General features: G+C 39.8%; 1 protein-coding gene across 9 annotated transcripts in view; it reads right to left on the bottom strand.

Moving 5' to 3' along the window:
* LOC122838246 (ephrin type-B receptor 3-like) overlaps window positions 1–18,966 on the bottom strand; it is a 68,139-nt gene that overhangs the window by 10,156 nt on the left and 39,017 nt on the right. For 2 of the 9 annotated variants that reach the window (XM_044128733.1, XM_044128741.1), the window contains exons 3-13: window positions 16,445–17,117; window positions 12,437–12,592; window positions 11,197–11,532; window positions 9,106–9,230; window positions 8,570–8,732; window positions 8,358–8,466; window positions 6,798–6,850; window positions 6,394–6,612; window positions 4,440–4,687; window positions 2,082–2,297; window positions 1,018–1,203 (exon numbers count right to left, since the gene is read on the bottom strand). In XM_044128733.1, coding sequence (XP_043984668.1) covers window positions 1,018–1,203; window positions 2,082–2,297; window positions 4,440–4,687; window positions 6,394–6,612; window positions 6,798–6,850; window positions 8,358–8,466; window positions 8,570–8,732; window positions 9,106–9,230; window positions 11,197–11,532; window positions 12,437–12,592; window positions 16,445–17,117 — 2,484 coding nt within the window. The remainder of the gene's footprint in view (window positions 1–1,017; window positions 1,204–2,081; window positions 2,298–4,439; window positions 4,688–6,393; window positions 6,613–6,797; window positions 6,851–8,357; window positions 8,467–8,569; window positions 8,733–9,105; window positions 9,231–11,196; window positions 11,533–12,436; window positions 12,593–16,444; window positions 17,118–18,966) is intronic. The other 7 variants (XM_044128740.1, XM_044128742.1, XM_044128736.1 and 4 more) reach the window with 6 other exon arrangements.

Below are 18,966 nucleotides of genomic sequence, written 5' to 3'. Positions count from 1 at the left end.
GGCTCCTTGTAACTTAGAGAACAGACTTTACATTACACATGTTTTTACAAATTACTGAATACCTTAGCAACAAAATATATCAAAGATTTGTTGTTCTTGTATCAGCATTCCAGACCACTCAGGTTGTCTGGTTCAAGTCTATGCTGCAGCCCCTGAATCAAAACTAAACCTGAAGAAGCAACATTCAGTTTCTATGCTTCTCTAATCTGGAAGAAACTTTCAGAAAACGACATAAGTACTGAAACACCCGGTTCCTTTCAATCAAAGCTAAAAACCTGTTTATTTAGAGTAACAACTAGAACATAATAAGTTGTTCTGTCAGCATTTTATTTAAACTTTGTAATGTAATATTTTTGCTTGTTTGTCATTTGTTCTTTTAAATCATGTTACAATTGTGTTGTGTATGAAAATGCTATGTCTTCCTAGTACAATTAAATAAAGCAAGGTCTCCAAGGCCTTTAGCAAAGAAGAAGGCCCATGACATCATAGATCCTCATCTATACTGCACTTGACACTGAATATTCTTCCACATATTCATTCAAAGTCCTAAGACACAAGGAAACTTCATGTTTATATTTGTGAAGACAGCAAAGAAAAAAAAAACAGTTGAAATAATTCACCCCCTTTGGAGATTTAGTTTTAAAATGGTTTTCATTCAATTGAGAAGACTGTACTGCTTTGGACATGCTCCAAAGCATAACAAAGCCATTCTCATAGGGGTATTTCTGAGATGGAAATTGGATACCTAGCAAGGCTACTGTAAAACAATAACTTCAAGTCTGTGGAAACATGAAGTTCAAAATTAAACATTACTTTGAAATCTACATCAACCAGGTGTATAACTGAGTTAAAGCTTTACTGTGGATAGCATCTAACAGTTGGTATGACGATTTGCTGACCATGCGATGTCAGTTATTGTTGCAGGTCCTCAACAGTTAGCTTTAGAGACTAGAGCGTCTAAATAACATATAGAATGATGTATCCAAATTTAAAAAAGCCCTTATCAAGTTAACTTACATCTTGATTGCTCATGTCCCAATATGGCCTCTCACCATACGACATAACTTCCCACATGACTATGCCGTAGCTCCAGACATCACTGGCTGAGGTGAACTTTCTGTAGGCGATGGCTTCAGGCGCCGTCCAACGGATAGGGATTTTCCCTCCCTGTGGATATGCGAATGAGTATGTAAGCATGAAATACTGGAGGGATGGAGCACAGACAGAGAGGCAGAATCACACACACACACAAGAGGGAAAGAGAGAGGGTGAGAAACAAAACTCCAAGGGAGGTGTTAATGCACAACACATGGGTGCATGCCGTAGAACTCAAACACCCAAAACACACAAGGTTAGTCAACATTTACACGAAAATGAGTACAAACACATGAAGGATATTTATTGTGCTGCAAAATCAATTTTTTATTTTTTTTTTGCACCATGATTCAAAATCCTTCCATGCAAAGTGATGACAAACTGACTTGTTAGTGTGATGTCTGAGGTCTGATACTTGCTGTGTTTTTTCAAGGTAAAGAATATGTTTAAAATTTAATAATGCTGCGTCTTGAAAACAGAAGATGTGACATTACTTGTTTGTTTTTTTTGCCACATATAGATCTAAGTGTTTTTATTATTTTTAGCTTGTTTTGTTTTACCAAACATGATATATATTCTTAAATGGATTTTTCAGTCAGGCTATTTCACAGCTTAATTTCACAGAAAGAACAAAGAATTTTTATGTTTTATTAAACAGTAAATATGGAAATCTAATTTAATGTAGTTTGGTTGTAGGATGTTATTGTTCCTTATAACTCAAATTTGATTAGGATGAAAAAATGTTTCCTGGAAATCAGGTGGGATGTTTTTTTTTTCTTTCTGTTACGGTGGATTGTACTGGCAAGAACAGACAGAACAGTGAAGCAATGTGGGCATAATCTGTTAATTCATGTGTAAAAGTTGCTGAAATCAAAACAATTAACATACCATTGTTAAAATTGTTACACGTAACAACTTTAAACATTGATTTCAAACATACATTCACCTTGAAAACACCCAAACACGTAATGTGTACAGTGACTCACCAGAGAGCTGGTGTAGGTGGGATCTGTGGGGTCGTCTTCGAGAAATCGCGACAGTCCAAAATCGGACACTTTACACACCAGATTGCTGTTGACCAGAATGTTGCGGGCAGCTAGGTCCCTGTGCACGTAGTTCATGTCCGACAAATATTTCATGCCTGCTGCGATGCCACGCAACATGCCAACCAACTGGATTACTGTGAACTGCCCGTCATTGAGCTGGTGAAGGGAAACAGAATGACACATTTTTTGTGTGATAGTGGATCAACGCAATTCTTGGAATATTCCTCTTGTTTAACTTCTTTTTTTGCTACATTTTTAATTTTCAGTTTGTCCTTCTGCCTTCTTTGTTCATCTACAATCATATCAGATTGTAGTTGTTCTTTTTTTTCCTGGCAACCTGTCCCTGACTCCCTTCGCTATATCTCTGTGTTTTGCTACTTTTTATCAGACATTGCCTGATAGAATCATTGAAAAGTTATTTTGAGGCAGATAATTATTGGGAATTGAGCTCTTTGTAAAGGTCAGCAACAACATTAAAGCCTGATTTTTCAAATGGCTAATGGGGACAATGTGGCTGACTTTAAACAGACCTTGGAAACCTCAAAAGAATGCAACATGAAAATAACATATTACTGAATGGTCTTGTTTGTTTAGGAGGGTTGGCAAGTGCTAAAATAAAAAGGTTGGTTTTTAGAAAGGGAACGCGGAGTGAGGCCGTTGGATTACATCCACCGAGCAGCAAACAGGTTAAGTGATATATCACTGGCTTAAAATCAAAATCGAAATAAAAGAGTGGAAAGACATAGAATCCATGTTGTTTAAAGTCTACTGTGAAGTTGTCAGAGACAATAAGGGTTTGGGGTTTCCATGTCATCTGCTAGCGATGCAATCTATTTTCTAAAGTTTGCAGTCAACAAAATCATGCAGGAAATTTTACAACACTTAATACTTTTTGCTGCTGACAAGCTGTACAGACACGCTGGTTTCATTTTCTTTCAGGACTTGCAATATGGCCACAATGCTTAAGGTGCCATACTGCCAAGAGTGCCACAAATTACTACTGTGTGACTATGAGTGACTGACCGGCAAACTCACCTGACCTGAAACCAGTAGAGATATAGCAGGTATTGTCAAGAGGAAGATAACAGACAATAGACCCAACAATGCAAATCACGGGAAGATCACTATCAAATCAACCTGGGCTTTCATTACACCTCATCGCCTCTATGCCTTTGCTACACTGATGGCAGTAATTCATGCAAGAGGAGGCCTAACCAAGTATTCAGCGTGTGGAAATTAACATGCTTTTCAGAAACCTGACATTTCTATTTAAAATATATTCTTTCAGTGATCTATTCTAATTTTCTAACAAATTGAATTTTTGGTTTTTATTGTCTATAAGACATGATCATCAAAATTACAAACACCACAGCCTTCAAAAATGTCACTCTATGCAATGAAGTTATGAGTTTCACTTCCTGAAATGAGTGTCAAAAAATATTGAACTCTTCACAATATATAATATTTCTTTTTTAATGTACTTGTGTAAGAAGATATTGTCCACACCCTAAAGCAGGGGTGGGCAACTCTAGGCCTGGAGGACCAGTCTCTTACAACTTTTAGATGTATCTCTACTTCAACACACCTGAGTCAAATAATGAGGTCATTAGCAGGACTCTGGGGAACCTGACTGCACTTAGGAAGTGACTCAGCTATTGGATTCAAGTGTGTGGGACTAGGGAGACATCTAAGAGTTGCAGGTCACCGGCCCTTGAGGACCAGCATTGCCCACCCCTGCTCTAAAGGATGAAGTAGAGCAAACTGGCTGTAATATGAATAACTTTCCTTTTTTATGGTTTAAGTCACTCCCATTTTCATTGCAGACATAACTCATAGGACATAGTTTCACTTTTAAACACTTCTTATGTCACAGTACTTTCTGAAACCTCACTGAAAGGAAATGCATAGCTTAAATATTATTCACTTAGTTTCCACACTCCATCCATCCTCCCAGTTTCTGTTCACCCTTGTCCCTTAGAGGAGTCGGGAGGGTTGCTGGTGCCCATCTCCAGCTACGTTCCGGGCGATAGTTTCCACACTGGTGAGTTATTTTGTGCATAACCAGTTCATGCTTTGGTAGCTGCATTCCTTGATCATAAACAGGATTTTTTTTTTTTTTTTGAACCAACTGGTCTGTGTTGATCAAGCCAAAGATCTGATTTTGGCTGATAGACAAGTTCTCTGCAAATCTCAAAGCAAGCCAATGATGTTGTATTTTGCTTGAAAAGAATAGCTATTATTAGAATGAGTTTATGGCTGTTAAGCAATGTGTTGGTTTGTGTTTTTTTTCTTTCTTACCCTTAGAAAAGAGTCCAGGGCTCCATTTTCCATGAACTCGGTCACAATCATGACTGGCCGACTCTTGGTAACTACTCCCTCTAGTCGGATAATGTTGGGGTGGTCAAACTGGCCCATTATGGATGCTTCAGACAGGAAGTCTCGCCTCTGGCGATCAGTGTAGCCCACTTTTAGAGTCTTGATGGCCACAATGATTTCTCGGCGCCCGGGCAGCTTCAATCGACCTCGGCACACCTCCCCAAACTCTCCTGTGGGAGTCCAGGTGAGCCAGAAAACCAGCAAAAGAGGAAGAGGAGAGATGCAAAAGAGGCATGATGGAAGAGTGGAGGAGAGTGGGGGAAAAGAGGGGAGAGGGAACAATTAACTGGTTAGAACCAAGGAGCTAGGGAAGGGTAGGAGGAAGGTTGAGGCATGGGCAACTGCAAGAGAAGCCAGAACATAGGGCTAGTCTTTGAGGGACGGTGGTGGAATGGGAAATTTACTATAAATTTTACTGTTAGACTAAACAATAACAAAAACATAGTGAAAGACAGATTTGATGCTCACAAGTGGAAAGTTATGAAACATTACAAACAAATTAACAAAATAAAATCAAACAGAGTGGATTAAGTCGGTAGGATAAGTAAGGCCAAAGGATGGTGGGAATTGTGGATCAGGAAGGAGGTGTTAAGCTTCAGTGGGGCTGGAAAGACGGGAGCCGGACAAAGACATGGGTGGAGACAAAAGTTTTGGGGGTTTTGCGGTTGTGGACGATTTATGTTTAGATTCTACACCAAGCGTGTGCAAGAAATATTAAATGAGAGTAATGTGTCAATGAGTGCAAAAATGACACAGTGGAGGAAATCAAGGAAGTGACAGCAATGGGATGGATGGATGGAGGGGTGGATTAAGGGATGAATAAAGGAGAGGAAGGGGACAGGGAAGACAGGGAATGAGGGTTTGTCACTTTAGAGGCGAATGCTGGAAAGCGATGGATTTCAAGTAGAAGCCTCAGTAGTAGAAGAACTGTCGTAGTAGTAGTAGTAGTAGCAGCAGTAGTATTGGTAGTAGTAGAAGCAGTAGTAGGGGATTCCCATCTCTGCCATCACAACGTCCTCCATATTTGCTCAGATACATATATTAAAAAAAATAAACCTCACACAGCATAGTCCTGCAGCTTTTAAGCAGAGATATTACTTTTAAATGTCAAGTTCATAAATTAATTCACTGTCTACAACATCATGTAGGGAGTGGGGTCTTTTAAATGAAAGGAAAGACAACCACATGACGGAAAAGGAGGAAGTGGTAAATACTAGGGTCAAATACAGTCATTTAGTAGAACTTCATTTCTTTAATAAAGAAGTTCTCAAAATCATAAGAAGTGGAAAATGATAAAAACAATCCTGGATAAGAGACAATGCATTATATTGTAAATAAATCCTTTGTTTTATCCTCTTATGGAAAAGGAAATTATTTTAATAAGACTCAGAAAATTCTCTTACGTGTATTTTATGCTAATGTATCAAATAGTTCAAATTCAAATAATCCACCTTCAACTTATGCAACTAGTGTTTGTATCAGGTAAAATTCTTCTCCTCAGTAATAAATCATGTCTGCATGAGGCTTGACATGTCTCGACATTATCCAAAATCTTGTTCCAGTAGTTTCAAAAATACTCTTTTTTTTTTTTTCTCATCATTGCTCTTCTTCCAGGATTGGTTCAATATCAGGAAAAGAGTAGAATGGTTATCCATTTTACAAAAGGATTTCAGATGTCTGTATATTTGCATGGCATGTAAAAGTGCAAGAACTGTGAGTCACAGTAACTTAAGTCAGATATAATTAATAATTAATTCATAATAAGGGGTTTGGGTGCTGGAGATAATTCTAAGACTGGGAAAGGGATCCTAAAAGGTGACAAGTGTGGCAGGGGTGGGAGGAAGAAGAGGACTAACGATGAGTTGAGTGAAAGTACCGCTTGGTGTGAAGTCCTCTAACGGTATGGCCTGGAGGTGACTAGCAGTCTTCCCCCTGTAGCTCAGGAGCTTTGGTGGGTTACCTGCGCCAATGACCTCCTCGATCTTCACGCAGGACACGTCAATCTCCTTGGCAAACTCTCGCACTGCTTCATTGGGATCCTCATAGGTGAAGGGGTCAATGTAGACCTTCATTCCCGGCGTTACTATTGGGGATTCAGTAGCAAGAACAGGAAAGTGAATCTATGCTGCCAAATAAAGTTTGATCAACAAATATCAAAGTAAGCCAGTTTACTTTATGACCGTGTGAAACAACTAATGTCATGGGATGCGTTTGCAAGTTACGGAAACAGTCAACACCAAGGTGTACAAAAAGAAAGTGAATCTTAGCAAAGATACTTACTGTACTGCTGAAGTTTCTCTGTATACTCTGATTCTGAGCCATTTCTTTGTTTTCTGCAGAGAAAGATAAAAACACAAACTAAGTCACATGCACTGACTGGAATTCAAGTAATGGGAACAAACAAAGGCAACAAGAGATAACAGAACCTGACTAATTTCTGATCTTGATATGAGATGTTGTCATGCTATTGCATGCTTTGGTAAAAATGTTCAGATTCTGTGTCTGAGGTAAGGGATTCACTGATAAAAAATGTATCAGTGAAGTAGGAAAATGATTCATGTTTGGACACTCCAATGTAAGTCTGAACAAAAGGATATCATACAATAAAGAAGGAAGTAAAAGCTATTATCTCTGAGTTACACCAAAATGAGCAGCTAACACCAAAAAAAAAAAAAACGCCAAACAGCAAGCTCAGCTGTTTGCTTTACTCACCCTACAGATATCCCACTTTTCCTCCCATTTTAATTTGATTCAACTTGTCTCTACATGGGTACTTGCCCTCTAGGAGTTATTCTTTCTTTGCATGTTTTTATTAGTCTGGTATTTTTTCCACATATGTATTTTCCAGTTTGTCTAACCTCACCTTTCTGCATAGAACCTGTTTGCATTGCAAAAGGGGTGGGAACTACAGATAGGGGAGTGAGTTGTTGAAATTACATGTTAATGTGCTCCCTTTGTTGTCTAACCAGTAATAGGGGGGGAAAAAATACCCAATGGTGATTTGCATCTCATTTCAATTTCTAATTTTGTTCTGTTATATACAAGAGCTACGTGTTCCGTATTATTACTATTTTCTCCTTTTTCTTCTTCAGGGGCAGTCAGAGCTGTGGCTAAGCCAAGACCCTGAGAGAGACACAATGTGGTGGTGTTAAAATAGAAGAGAGCGAAGGCAGAATGAAAGAGGAAGGGAGGGGGGGGATCAGGGAGATTATTATTCAGTCTAGCATGACCGATGCCCACGCTTGTCAGCCTCTGCCTGAACTGGCTTGCAGAGGGAGCTCAGTGGGCGCCAGTCAGATATGGGTGCCAGTCGTTCACACGTACGCATTCACTCACGCATTGCATTTGCTACTTGACAAAGGAGTGGTGTGTGGATAAATGAGTGCAGTTAGACCCAGCTGATGCAGAATCAGACGTTTTGAAAGGTGTGACTAGCCATTCGCATCTTCCTAGTCAGTTGGGAGCATCTGGGTTCCTTGTGGTTGGGTATTTGCACAGTTGATTTTGAGTGCTGTGCTACGAGTGCAGGCCTATCAAGCTCAACAGCTGCTATCACAAGCAGCATCCAATAGGCACTGCAGCATTTTGGACAAAGCTGTTTACTATTCAGAGATACAGAGGGCTAATCTGGCATTCAGTAGCCTCACAGGTGGCCCAGCAATCCACTGAGACTGCTCTGCGGTTGTTTGGAGGGCATGCGAACAAAGTTGACATTTGAAGCTCTTTTTCTTTTCTTACAGTTGAAAAAAATGCACAACTGTTATTTAATATTTGAAGAAGAGTTTTACTCCATTATTTGTTTGTTGTCTCCTATTCAAGTTACTCTTTAAAGTAACTTACCTAAGACAGACAATGCCAATGACCACAACTGCAATGATGAAGACCAAGGCTGCTGTGATGGATCCAACGATGAGTGGCAGCTGTTCCTGCCACGACTTTGGTGGGTCAGCTAAAGGTGTAAATTGGAACACTGTTAGCCCTCTTGGGTTGAACAGAAAGAATTCTGAGACTAACAACAAACCAAAAAAAAAAGAAGTTGGTATGTTACATACTTTGCAGATTGGTGCTGAAGTCCGCTGGGCTACTATAACGGCCATAACCAGCCACTGTTCTGGCCCGGACTTGAACCACATATGGTGTACCAGCCTTAAGACCCTCAATGCGGGCGTTGCTCCTTTGAGCAGTCATGGTGTGGGCAATGGCTTCACCTTGATCCTGTATAAACAAAGACGAGTGAAGAAAATTATATACAACATTAAACCTATTTCTTTATTGTCCTCCTGTTGTTAAATAATTTTAATCTGGCAGGTGGGGAAGTAGAAAAGAACTAGGGACTAATACCAGGCAGTAATTTGGCACAGTATTACAGTGCAATAAAATGCTCTGTGATATGAGGAGGTCGCTAGTCTTTTAGCAAATCAAACCTTGTAAGATTTTTTTTTTTTTTTTCATACATGATATGGTCTGACTAAGAACTAAATGTTTCTGTGTTTAACACCAAAGTATGTCTCCAGCTACTGATTGATTTTTGACAAAATATCTCCATAACTAATAAAATTATTGGAGATTCACTGACACTATTGCTTACCTTCTCGTGGTACTTGATCTCATAATCCAGAATGATTCCATTTGGTTTTTCTGGAGGAAGCCAGGAGAGACTCATTGTGCTTGCTGTGGCTGCCATTAAATGGACTGTGGGAACCGCAGAAGGGGCTACATTGGGGGAAACAGTACAGGAAAACCTGGTTTAATGATAATCTTTTTGTTCATTCTTTCAAAATTCCAAGCCTTTTTCTGTCTTTCCATGTAGTCCAAATGCATCTAATGTTGTGAGGGTTGTGAAATACTGCTGACACTAGTTTGCATACAGAACCCATCCCAGATGCTAAGATTTTATGTCTCACAGTGCTTGACTGATGCCAAAAGAATCAAACAGTAGAAATGTGCATATGTTTCTCAAACATATAATAATTTCCTTTTATAAATTAGGCAAGGCCAGATTAGAAAAGCCAAACCAAATTCTGTACATATATAAATATTTCCTAATTACAAACACAAGCATGGTTTGATGGGCATATAGTTTGTAATATTTGAAGAAAACTCCATAAACCACTTTATAAAATTCAATAAATACGTACACTGGTACTAGTTTTTAAACACCTCTCCAGAAAGCACAAAACAATGTGCCACTCCTCCCACTTGAGTTTTTCATACCTTTTCTGGATCTATCTATCAACATCCAAGCACTGTCTGACTTCTCAGACTTTCTAAGTTCAGTCTTGTTCTGTAGCTCTGACTCACTTGCCTGTTACTACATTTGTCTCTTAGCTTCCACTATCAATCTCTAGTGGAACCTTTCCTTGACAAGTAACTTCAGGCCTTTTTTCTTAGAGCACACAATCATTCTCACTTCCTTAGATCCATCCAGTTTGCCTTCCCCGCCCTCTATATTTTCAGTCCACCCTTGTGTTTTGACCAAGAGAGTCTTCTGTTTCTCTCACTATCTTCTGTCCCCAAAAACACTAACGTTGCCTAAGTCCCTTCCTCTCTACCCAACCCAATTTATTTCTTCTCTTTATGTCTCTCTTTCAATAACAGAAGACAATACTTCCTAGGGAGGGCCCCTGGCTACTTTGGTGGAAGGATTAGAGGCCCTCCACTGGGGAAGCATGTTGCAGTAACCATGGAGGTAGCCTCTGAGGCTTATCGCCACCCTTGGTATTTATTTTGGTTCTTAAAAGGGGAATCCACATGCCGGAATAGTCGTGGGACATCACAAATGGATAATCTTATCAAAGTTGATGCTCTCTTGCCTTGTTCTACTGCTCTGCACTTTATGCACTATGCAAGGACAGTCCACTCTGTCATCCTACTGCCAGACCTTCATATAAAACAATGAGGTCTCTCACATGGGGGTCTGTGAGACCTTTGGGTCCTACACTCACAAAAGCATTCCAAAAGCATCTTTTAGGGGCATGCTCACAAGGTTAGAGGTGAGGAGGACATGGCCATGGATCGAAGAGAAAGGGGCTGAAGCAAAGCATAATCTGTGCTGTTGTCTGAGCCTACCCAGAGCAAATTTAACATAGGGGCTAAACACAACGTAAGAGTCCTGGGAGAGTCTCCACAAAGACACTGCTCTTAAAAGCAAAGGTACTGAGTAAACTCAAGATCTCTGAATTTTATTGAGGTCATTTAAGGTACAATAAACCTCGAAAAAATTTTGAAAGAAAAAAAAAAAGTTTATTCTTAATAACTAATAGCTAATAAAAAAGGACGTGCTGCAAGCTGATACTTGCTTCCAAATCGTTTATACAAAATTGCTGAATCTCAGCCAAAATTACTATGGTGGCCTATTTACTGTTGTTGCTGTAAGATGAAGAAGCAGTGGGTTGAAATCAGTGGGCAGTTAAAACACTAAAGGTTTAATACACTGCTGAGCTGCTTCTATTTGAAGCCATTTTAGAAGACGGCATGCTGTGGGTGTGTGAAAAGGGTCTCTTTCAATGCTCATTCAACAACGCCTTCCTTCTCAACCTTGTCCTTTTTATTTAGCAAATATGTAACATACTCCCACATGAATACAAGAATTATTTTCCAGACGCTGAGAGTTCTGACTGCCTGCAAGATCAAAATTGATTTCTGCCAGGTAAGAGCAAGGTTGGATATATGTACCCACCAGCCTGATTTGTAGTGATGTTCACTGCAGCAAACTGAGGCGTATAGGGGCTCTTGTTGGACACACCGTTGAGCGCCTGGATCTCAAAGCTGTACTGCGTGTGGGCTTGGAGGTTGCGAACTGTCACACGGCGTTGCGTCAGGCCCAGGTGGCGTGGAGAAATGTCTACATTGTCATCACATCGTGAACACATTCCTCGCTCAGGGAGGCACTTTTTGCAGATGACGCTATAGAAGACGTCCTCGCGGCCACCCATATCCCGAGGTTCGCTCCATTCTAGCAGCAGCAAGGTTTCGTTAACGCTCGAGATGACACTGCGTGGGGCCGATGGAACAGCTGTGAAAGCGAGGTAAAGGCGTGGATGAGATGAGGAAAATTGCTTGAGAATGAGATCGAATTTAATCTCCATGCACAATAGGTATAAAAAATTGTCTTGGTAACAGTACAGAGAAATCTTGACAATAGACAGTTATACTGTGGTACACAGAATACACATCATTACACATACATACACACGCACACACATGTTCATTACTGCCAGCTGCTTTCAGCACAATTCATGACCCAATAATTTCCCTGGTGCTATGCTATTAGTACATTTTCATGAATTAACTAGAGGATTTCTTTTTTTCTTTTCAACTTGCAAGAGACTGTTCCAGCAGTTCTTCAGAAAAAAGAACACAAGTTAAAATCTAAATTGCATGCTTATTTCCACTGTGTCTGAGCGTGTGTGTAAAGTGCTGCAGGGAAGGGGCAAGACAAACTATTGGCAGAGTCTTGGCAATTCTTATCCAATTAACAGAGCGTTATCTCACACTGCACTGTGGGAGAATCAGACCCCCACCCCTCAGCGGCCAAAGAAAAAATACATTTTCACTCTCCACTGTTTGAATTTCTCCCACATTTGCATGTTTGTGTTTAATGAAGATACAGCTATAGGAAAAAATGCACCACTTTCTGCAGGTCGAGGGACAATGATAACACTCATTCATAGAGATTACAAAGACATGGAAGAGGGAGAGCTAAGACGATAAAGGTCTGGCAATGTTGCGAAAGTAAGCAGTCTTGTTTGACATTTGAGGAACCTGATGGGAATGTTTTCTTCAGAGGTTTTATCAGCTACTGAAAACACAATTCAAACAGTGGGTGAACATTTACTATATCCCTGCCCCCCAAAAATATGTCTTATGATCAGAACCTCCCTCAGTATCTGGAACACTTGAAAAAAGGCTTCACTTACTGGTGCACGGGGAGTCTGGAGTATCTGTGTCAGAGCGATAATAACCATTTCGACAGGAACAAATGCTGGCTGCTCCAGAGGTGGCTCGACTATTGGCTGGGCAGGGAAAACAGGGGCCATCCCCTTGTTTGGACTTGAAGGAGCCAGGGCCGCAAGCTGAAAGTAACGGATGAAAAAAAATGAGATAAGACGAAAAGTGTAAATAACAATGAACAGTACTTAATTCAGTTGCCCTTACAGGAGAAACTGTTTACTGTAAAAATGTATGGCATCTGGGATATATTGCACAGCAAGTGGCTAAGCGTATGACAGAGTTGGAACAAAGTTGTTGCTTTGCAAGTCTCAAGTAAGCCTCACGTCTTTCCACCTAAGTCACAAGTCAAGTTCCAAGTAAACACATGAAAGCTCTGAGCCAAGTTGAAGATTTAAACTTTTATTTTAGAGTATTAAACAAGTAATTTAACCAAAACCTGCAATAATTAGTAATTTAAATATTCCTAAAATGTGTTTGAAATGCGTATTCAAATCAGCAAAAACAAACTCAAAAACAGAAGAAAATCTGTTTGGGTAATTATAACCCATAATTATACTGAAAAACTTCAGCAGATTTTCTTAATACATGACTACATGAGTAACATCAGATATTTAAAGTTACTAATCAAACTGTTTGTTTAGTTAAACGGAAACTAAATTTGATATCAAATTGATTGGGCTGCTGACTGCCAACCTGGATGCCCAGAGACTTGCTGTCCACACGTTATACTTAGAGGAAATCTTTCAATTGAATAAGGAAAATGCTGGTAATGTTACCATGTAATTTCACTTTTGCAAGCTTAGCACATTGCATCTGATTGAAAGACAATTTGATCATTTTTGGGTTTACATCTGAGTTAGAACCTCTTAGCCTCCATAACTAAATTGGTGAGCAAGATAATTGTCAAGACAATTAACAATTAAGACAGCATTAACCATACACTGGGATCTTTATTTTAAATTTAAATGTTTAAATGACGTTAGATGTTGCTGTCTCTACTATAGTGTACAACTCGTATATTTTATATTCACAGATTCATTCATTTTAATTCTAGCTTTGTTTTTGTTCTTGAGTTAGTTGTGGGGTTATGAGAAGTTTCTATAAACTGTGAAGTAATTATTACAGCTAATGTTGCCTAATTCTGTGACACTATGACATATTTAGAGGATCCTCTGTATTGTCATAATTTAAGAAAAAAAAAAAATTCCATTATGACTACGGGCTACTTTTACCTGAAGTCAAAAGTAAAGGGGAATTAACACACAGTATGTATCAGGCAGTATGTCATAATTTTAGATCTACTCAGTGTACATGGGCATTACCTTACCAGTTAAATGTTTGTGCTGCTTGGAAATAAAATCAAACTACACAATGTTTATAACTCCACCTTGTGCAAAGTGTCACTGTCATGTACTAATAACACAATTTTCTCAGAACAAGCATAATGCCTTTTTTTATTTTTGGGAATCAACCTTTCACAGAATTCTACCTAAACTAATTGTTGATAAACTGATGTCTCATTAATCTGAAAACATTGTTATCCTTTGGAAAAATCCTATCTTCATTTATAGTGGCTGTTTGGAAGTTTATAACACTGCTGATGAGTAACAGATGTGGAGTGTAACCATAACAGCGGCACTGTAATCCAGAATCCTTCGGTGTGCTTCATATCTTTCATAAACTGTCTTCATAAAAGATGAATGAGCTTGCCACCGTGCTTAATAAAAGAAGACAGAAGCAGGTAAGGCAGGCAGAGTTTTACTAGGGCCTGTTGATTAGCTGATCCACTGGTGCGGTGGCTCATCAATGTCAAGGACACACTGCTAAGTTTGTCCTTCTGGATGATGATTAGCATTTAGCTTCTGTGTGGTGAATTTATGTCTCCTGCTGGAAAAACAAAAGCCTGGGCATCACATCAACCCAAGACTAGCAAGGGTAGCAGAATGTGCCTGTTGCTCTTTTGTTTAAAAGCTTCAATATTGGCTAGAAACTGCCAGTTGGCTGCACTGTGTACACTATCACTAAGTGTATTTGTTCTTCCAGCATTAATCAGAGTCATCCACACTGTGGCTACCAGGAAGTGCTGCTCGATAAACAGATAAGAAATGCCCACCAGTTACACCGGATTGTAGAACAACCTCTTCGATTGATATCATGACCTCTGTAAGTTCATCTAGGTTCACCTAGCAAAACAGCAAACCACAAGAAATGTCCTAACAGTGGATGAAATATTACCGTAGTTCTTGAACACATTGGGTTTGACCAGATGTATTGAGTGAATTTCCATTAAAACAGGCTATTTTTCATTTTCATGAAAAAGGTTAAAAGTGCTGATCAATCACTAAGGGGTCATCCTCTTCCTTTCATCCATTTTTCCCTTAGAGGATCCATTAAAAAGGGAAGCAGAAAGACAGACAAGTAGTAGAGAAAAAGGAGGGGGATGGAGGCATAAAAATGCTAATCCTTTACCCCCCCATACCACCATATCCTTTCTGCACTCCCCTGTGTCTTATCCTCTCATGCAGAACATAGAGCTTAAGGAACTGATTAGAATATATGCTGAAATTGGAAAGTGTGAGGCATGAAGAAAGTAAAGAATATTGGGGAGTGAAAAATTTGCCACAAAAAAGGCTCATCGATTAATATTAATGCTGACATCCCAACTGTATCTCTGGTGGCTTATTAATGAGAGCAGCGGCCTTCAGATTAGGAGGGAATGGTTGAAGTAAGTACTTTCACAGGGAAAAGGATTCACCGCCTGTTGGAACAAGGACAGAAAAGCCAAAAGGGTGAATGCACTGTAAAAATATGTCAACAAATGAGTGCGAAGTCACAAAATGGTAAAGGAGGAAAAATAAAGCACACTTTAGAAAAGGTGAAATGCTACATCAGGGCCAGTCACTGGAGTTTAACCTTGAGCTGTCATGTGTAAACAACAATGCTATGTTTTGGATTTTTTCTGCTCTCATTTTCTTGCACAGATACTTTCTCAGGTCCGACTGCAATTTCAGAACCTGTCAACATAAGGTCTTCAAGATTTCCATGCCTCATCATGAGCATGGGTACTGAAGAAATGATCTTCTTGGCCTCATCTGTCTCTTCTGAGAGGAAGGATGAGCCTCTAAAACCAAGGGAGTCCAACCCCCATAAAGCGAACATGCAAAGACATCATGCAATTAGGCTTAGGTGATCAATAACACAGCCTGCCCCTGTCCCTCTTCGTCAGTATTTTTCTGCTTTCTCCATTTGACCTACTCACTCTGAGCCCAATTTTACGCCTCACAGCCAACACACGCAAACAGTTTCCATTTATCCTTCATTCTTCTCCTGCTGTCACCTGCACTCTGGTTCAGACAAGATCATGCTGTTAAAAGTTCACCTCTAGCTCAACCTCTTTTTGAAAGTGTCATGTTTTCCGCTCGACCAGAAACCATCAGGATCCGAGCTTCTACAAACAGACAGCATCAGCTGCATTACCATTCTGTCAGCACCCAGCTGCAAAGCAAAACCGAGGTCAGAGAAGTGGAAAGCCTCCAGCTGACAATGCCGTAAAGTCTTTTATTCTGCCCAGTAATCACTGTATTAAGGTGTCCAATATTGAGGCAGTTACCTCACTGACAAATATGTGGCAACTGGAAAATAAGTGATATCATTTAATCTGTAGCCACTACAATTCAGCCTCAGTCTTTTGAACATTAATTATCTTGAGAAGCAATGCTTCCAGGAAGTTTATTTTGACCTGCTTAAAGCCAAATTACTTTTCTGTAGCTCCACTACGGTCTTTGAAAAAAGGTAAAAGCAAGAAAAAAATCACTGGCAGATCAGTATGTAGAGCTTAAACCACAGATTTCCTGATGAGGAATATTTAACCTCCAAATACACATCAAACAAAGAAACGTTTTTAATCCACTACCATAAGCAGTGGGTAACAGAACCCTCAACTGACCTGAGGTATTTGTAGTGAAAACACTCACCTTGACACTGGGTATCCTTCATGGCTGGTTCAAAACCAGCTGCACATGTGCATGCTCCTACAGGAACCATCCACTCTCCATCTCCGTTGCAGTAGAGCTTCAGTGGCACAGAAACCTCTAGGGCGTTGGGAACACAAGTTCCTGGAGCAATAACCAATGAGGTTGCCTCAGCTCCCGTTGCTGTTTCTGGGAAAACCGCAAAGTTGGCAATTGTGGTGGAGCACTTTTTGTAAAACACCCTCACTGAGATAAGTGACATGCAAGCACCAAGGTCCTGGAAGGCCAAGTAGAACCCAGCTTTGGAAAGTGGCCCAAAACTTCTGACCTTTGTGTTTACCCGTCCAGACTCAAGCATTGAGAAGCTCTCATCTGGGGCAATAGTGTCCACTTTCACATAAGGGTTCTCCATCCAGAAAGGGCTGGTGGCGGTGGCTGAGTCTGAGTCAGACTCATAGTAGAAAAGGTTGAAGGTCTCTTTGCAGGAACCTGGTATGTTGGGAATGCTGTTACAGTCACGAACTGTGAATTTCATCTCTACGTATACACGTAGTACGTCTTTGCGTGGGATGAAGTCACTACGTAGCCAGTTATTCTGGTTGAGCTCTCGTACATTGCAGACTTGGTATGTCCGGATGGGATTCATGGCATCATCATAGCCACTCACCTCTTCCCACTAAACAAGAGAAAAGAAAAAGAACATAAATAACTAACAAAAAGGCTTTACATGTTTCTTGACATGTCAGGCAGCTAATTAATTTAATTTGTGACACTAGAGCTTTCATTCAACTTTGATGAGGTTCACTAATTAATATTTTACAGAAGGCAAACAGTAGAAATAATGTAGTAAAGCACAGAGCTTGTAACTGGAATATATTTGTTCGTATTTTAAGTTCCACTCACTTCCTCTCAACATAATGTGCCTTTCATCTCTGATTAGTGTGGCAAAAAGCCAGGACCAAGTACTGCAAATTTATCACAATTACAGCAACCTGTCACCTCCTCACCACAGAACCACCACAGCATGTTTACCTCATATCTGTTTGGAAGTAGCAGCAGCCACATTGCTTCACAACCAATTACGCTTCAATTATGGAGCAATGACTGCAACGTCCTCTAATAACGACTGGAAAAAAGGCATTACTTAACCTTCATGCTTTTTTTGTTTTCACAGACCTCTACAACTTTCAGCACAACTACATTGCCCTGGAGAGTATTTATGTGAGATAAATTAGAATAAAAATTATAAACTTTGATTACCGGTTTTAATAGATGAATGGAAGCAATTTCTGTGACACTGCTGTAAAAGCAAGAAGTCTAATGTATGTTTCACTCCTGAATGAAGCCACACACTTAAATCATTTAATTTCAAACAGCAGTTTCTGTTTGTATGATTTCTGTGTGTCTACATTGTGGTTGCTTTGGGCTATGCTACCCTACACCTCTCCATTACACAAAGAGTTGAGCACATTAATTTTCTTAGCTAAGCCTGGTAAGTTTATTTGCATGGCAAATTCAACATGCAGTCTCACAGTGTTCCAACAATTTGATATCAAACAATTTGAAGAACAAACTGAAGCTATGTAAAGAGACAACAGAGAAAAAGTTCAGACTGGGCTTAAATTGAATGTAAATTTAATTTCTATTCATACAAGACCTACACATGTTTACTTGCACAGTACTGTAGTGTAGACTCCCAAACATTCCAGATTTGGTTATCCATCTGTTATGGCCACTGACCTCTAGGGGCTCTCTTCATGAGAGAGCCCTCTCTTTGTACTTCAGTGCTACCTGGCTGCCACTGGTGTAATGTGTTGGAGCTCGTCAGCCACCCATAAAGAGCTTCATACCAGAAATGTCAGATCCCTTTTTCCCTGGGCCATGATCTCAAGTGATCTTGTCTGTGAGCTGACTGTTTGTGGGGACGTAAATGATTTTGCTGTGAGCATATTGTGGAGAATCAAGTGTCTAACTAAAGTAGTGTTTCTATTCACAGTGGAAGCTGGTAGGGGTTCTCTTCCATTTTGTTTAACTGTTTTCTCCTGTTTTGTGGTTAGATAGGGACTTCAGGTTTTGTACTTTTTTTTCAGCTCTCCTCTAGAAAGTGTTTTTTAAAATTATTTTATAATTAAAAGGGGGATGTTTTGTTTGTTGTTTTGGCCTTGGAGACCCTGAAGCTTAAAGCTTCCCTGTGTTTGCTGCCTCCTGTGATTGAGGTTTTACCTGAACTGTAAAATAAACTATCTTCTGCTACTGGCACCAACTTGTTTAGATTACTGATTTTTTTGTGTGTGTTACACCCAGTGCCAGAATTTACCCTAATGTTCTTGGGGAGGGGTGTAAACACCATCTACGCTAAATGTCTTTCACCAGATTAACTAAACATGCATTTGCCATAGCTTTAAGTGTAGCCTTTTTTCCCCACTGGGGCTGTCCAAAAATCTCAAAAATATAAATGTTGTATTTGTAGAAGTTTTCTTTTATTTAAATGAGCTTTGAGGTGGCTTTGTTAGAAAAACTTGTAA

Source organism: Gambusia affinis, linkage group LG10 (assembly GCF_019740435.1).
Source record: "Gambusia affinis linkage group LG10, SWU_Gaff_1.0, whole genome shotgun sequence".
Lineage (NCBI taxonomy): Eukaryota > Metazoa > Chordata > Actinopteri > Cyprinodontiformes > Poeciliidae > Gambusia > Gambusia affinis.
This window is presented reverse-complemented; position numbering and strand designations above follow the sequence as displayed.